General features: G+C 45.5%; 1 protein-coding gene across 1 annotated transcript in view; it reads right to left on the reverse strand.

Moving 5' to 3' along the window:
• Positions 1–3,937, reverse strand: part of LOC108728052 (dual specificity tyrosine-phosphorylation-regulated kinase 2) — a 52,871-nt gene extending 48,934 nt beyond the window's left edge. Inside the window, exon 1 of the mRNA XM_018456402.1 lies at positions 1,817–3,937. Within this exon, the coding sequence (XP_018311904.1) occupies positions 1,817–3,031 (1,215 nt within the window). The 5' untranslated portion in view covers positions 3,032–3,937. The remainder of the gene's footprint in view (positions 1–1,816) is intronic.

Here is a 3,937-nt window from a genome sequence, read left to right on the forward strand (position 1 = left end):
ATATTTGTTGTTCCGACGTGGAGTAGTAAAGGCTTCCGCATGCAAAGTGTATAAAGGAATGTCAATAAAGGATCGCGTTACGAGAAATAATAAGTGGTTTCTCGAGATGCCTCTGAGAGAGACTCGAGCTCTTGTTTCGCAAATATTATCGCAAATATCAAAGAATGTGTCGAGTGCACCCATGTGTGTACCTCGAGTTATAAATTTGCCTTCAAACATTGTACCTTCGTTGCGTTAAAGAAACTCACGAACTATGTAGTTACGAAAGTAGAGATTTCCATGCATCAATTTAACAGTTGTCGATACAACAGTGACATTTAATTTATTTCTTTAAAGACTTTGGATGAAAATAAATCTAAATCCAATTCTGTTAAGTTCAAAATAAATTTTCTCTAGTATCGAAAAAAAAAAAATTTAAAGACAGATTTAGGATCGCAGTAAATTCTTTAATCGCACTTTAACGCATGCGATTTATAGTAATCGCAATTCTATTGTTTATCTGATCAAATGACTTTCACGAATCCCGCCCTTCGCATTTAGCAGCAGCGAAATATCGCGGCTTAATCCCGAAATATCGGTTTGTGGGACACGGCGATAAATTATAAGCCTTTCGATTGCATGATACGTATATGCTTATTTACCTTTACAGGCTATAAATCTTATTTGTAAATTGTTTTCATATACTGTCCATAGAAAGTTTGCAAGCGTATAATATTTATTAAAAGGTGCAAATACGTTTGATATAAAGGTAAAATAATTAATCACGACAGAGATAAAAACGATTTCGGTAATATAGTTGGTTTTTTGCATCTTTGAATAATTCTTTTTTAATACAAATCGATTTCTCTTGTCATTCTGCGCGTATAAGAATATTAAAATAAAGGCGAAAAGTGAATGTTTTCGAGATATTTCACATTAAAATAATAACGAAGTATATGAAAGTAGATATAAAGGATATAAAATATTCATTCCGATATAAAATATTGAAAAAACATTCATTTTTCGATAATTTTACCTCAAAAAAAATTCTCTTATTTGTAAAATAATAAGTTGTATAAATAATGATTTGTGGAAACAAATTTTATAGATCTATAATCTATGTGATTCACTGTATAATACCAAAATATATTCTACTTCTAATAAAGTTGATTTTTTATCTGTTAAACATTTTTCAACTCTCTCATTCTCCTTATCCTGAAACTTTGATCTACTTAATCCTAATCGGTATTCGCCCCGAAATTTCCTTAACTGGTATTCGCCGGACCAGTGTATTTTAAACTAATGTATCTTTGCTTAAAGTAGTTAACGTAATTGAACTATATTTCTTTAATTTTAAAGATTAAAATCCGAAAGATCATGGAACTTGAAATTATATAAAATTGTGAAAAATATTTTTTATAAATAATCGAAGAAAACGTAGTCATACTTGAGTCGCCGATACCGATTAGGCTCAATAGAATACTTAGTAGTTGGAACACTGTTAAATCTATAGTGTCAAATTTAACCTAACGTGAGTCGCCACTGCTCCTACTAAATATATCATTATTTTTTATCAGAACGACGATTAAATTTGATTCTATATCGTGTCAATTTGACACTATATACTATCAAATTGATACTGTATAGTGTCAAACATAACCATTGTTTTAGTATAAAATAACGATATGATTGAGTAGGAGTAGTGGCGACTAACGTTAAGTTAAATTTGACACTACAGATTTAACAGTGAAGAGTAATCAAATATATTATAGTTGGGAAAATATCATAATATTATTGCGCGATTTCTATTTTTATACGATTATTTATGATTATTCACCTTGATGCCGCTGCGACCCTGCTGCTTGAGCAACACGTTCTCCGGCTTCATGTCACAGTGTATAATCTTATTCTTATAGAGCGCGTCGAGGCAGAGGAGCAGCGAGTGCGAGAACTTGCGCACAAGCTGCAGGCTGAAGCCCTTAAAGTTGTTCTTTTTGATGAGCTCGTACAGGTTGATACTGAGGAGCTCGAAGGTGATGCACATGTGGCAGCGGAAGGTGAACGAGTCGAACATGTGGATGATGTTCATGGTGTTGTCCTTGTCCTGCTCGCGCAGCTTGCGCAGTATACGTATCTCCTCGTGCGCCTGACGGTGGAAGCGCTTCTCGTTCCGCACCATCTTCAGTGCCACGTGCTCGTGCGTTTTGTGATCATAGGCCTTGACCACTTGACCGAACGAGCCCTTGCCGATGACGCGGAGAACCTCGTACCGATAAGCCACGTGGTCGTGCGGCACATGAATGTACGAGCCCTGTTCGTTGTCGTACTCGTTGTTGTTCGGCCGGCCGATGATGCCCGGCCGTTTCTTGGCGTTCGCGCCGATGAAGTAGATCTGCTGGTAGTTGAAGATCTCGTGGTGCTCGTACGGCGTCAGCTTGTTCATGTAAAGCTTCATTACCATTTCCGGCGTGATGGTCGCCGTCTTCGGTTTCACGCTGACGATGCTGTTGTTGCTGACACCACCGCCGCCACTTCCACCGCCACCGCTGCTTCCGCCACCACCAACGCCTCCGCTGTCACTTCCGCCGCCGCCTCCTCCTCCTCCCCCTCCTCCGCCACCACCGCCACGGCCAGCTCCGCTGTTAGAATTGCCGTCGGAACGGCCGTTTCTCACCACTGGACTGCTCGACTGGCTGTTGGGTTGCGAATGCGAATTATGACTGAAACTGTAATTCACCGGCCAGTTACTCAGGCCGTAGCTCTCGCCTTTCCACGGTAATTTCTGGTAACCCACGTAAGGCACCGACTCGTCGCCGCCACCACCTCCACCTCCACCTCCACCTCCACCTCCACCTCCACCTCCACCGCCGCCCCCGGTCTGCTTCAGGCCGGTCAACCCGGTACCCTTGATGATCGGCGGCAGGTGGTTGCTGCTCTCGCTGCTCGAGATGTACGGCTGTGTCGAGATCGCGCCCGCCTGCACGAACGGATTCGTTTTGGAGAGGGGCATCTCGATCCTGCTTGCCGCCGCCGACAGGGCCAAACTAGTCATTGGTGCCCATTTGTTTCGCGTCCGTTCTATCTGTCCTCGTCGAGGTTCGTCACCGAGAACGCGCGAGCGTATCGTCCAGTCGACGAATCCACGTGGCGCGCGATCAGCGTCCCTCCGTGTGTCTTGATACGCGCGTGATCCTCGCGCTCTCGCCGGACGCGAAGGACAATCCGGATGTTACGGGAGACATGCTTCTCCGTTAAGACAACGTTGACTCGGAGGCGAGGATCCAGGATGACTGCGCGCTACGGATGAATCAAATTCGGACTAACGAAGCAACCGCGTGAACTCACTCCTCCAGGTGAACAAATCGAAGCGAACGAGGAGCGCCCAGAGAAGCCTTTCTCTCGGGACGAGAAACGATAATTCCACTAATTGTATTCTCCAGGGACCGCGGAAAAACGACGGTGCCCTCGTAAATGCAGCGGACTAGAAGAGGTTGCGCTCTCGCGCGCTCGGCGACGAGTTGCAAATCACGCTGTTTCGAGCTGGTCGACCTCCTTCCTTCCTTCCTTCTTTCTTCAGTCGATCGGCGATCCGGCTTGACGCGCGAACTCACAAATTCCGGACCGCACTCGCGCACAGCGGGAGGAACTTATACGGAACCGCACTTATCTCGTGACGCGCACCGTCACACCCGTGAAGCCTCCGTCGAGACTCTCGGCCGTCGAGTATCGTCGCAAACCGGCACCGCAGAAGGCGATCGCGACGTCGCTCGCACGCCCCGCGCTTCGAACGTCTTCTAATTTTACGATCTGTCGCGCGCGACCAGGGCGAGCGCATCATCGCCGCGCGTGGAAGCGGGGCTTAACCAAAAGTCTCCCGACTCTGCTCGCTCGCTCGCTCGTGCTCTCCGCGCGGAAGGTTATTGGCACCGGGCCGCCGCCGCGAGTTTGACGACTCCGC

This window comes from Mycetomoellerius zeteki, unplaced genomic scaffold, assembly GCF_001594055.1.
Source record: "Mycetomoellerius zeteki isolate Tzet28-1 unplaced genomic scaffold, Tzet1.0 scaffold58, whole genome shotgun sequence".
In the NCBI taxonomy this organism is placed as follows: domain Eukaryota; kingdom Metazoa; phylum Arthropoda; class Insecta; order Hymenoptera; family Formicidae; genus Mycetomoellerius; species Mycetomoellerius zeteki.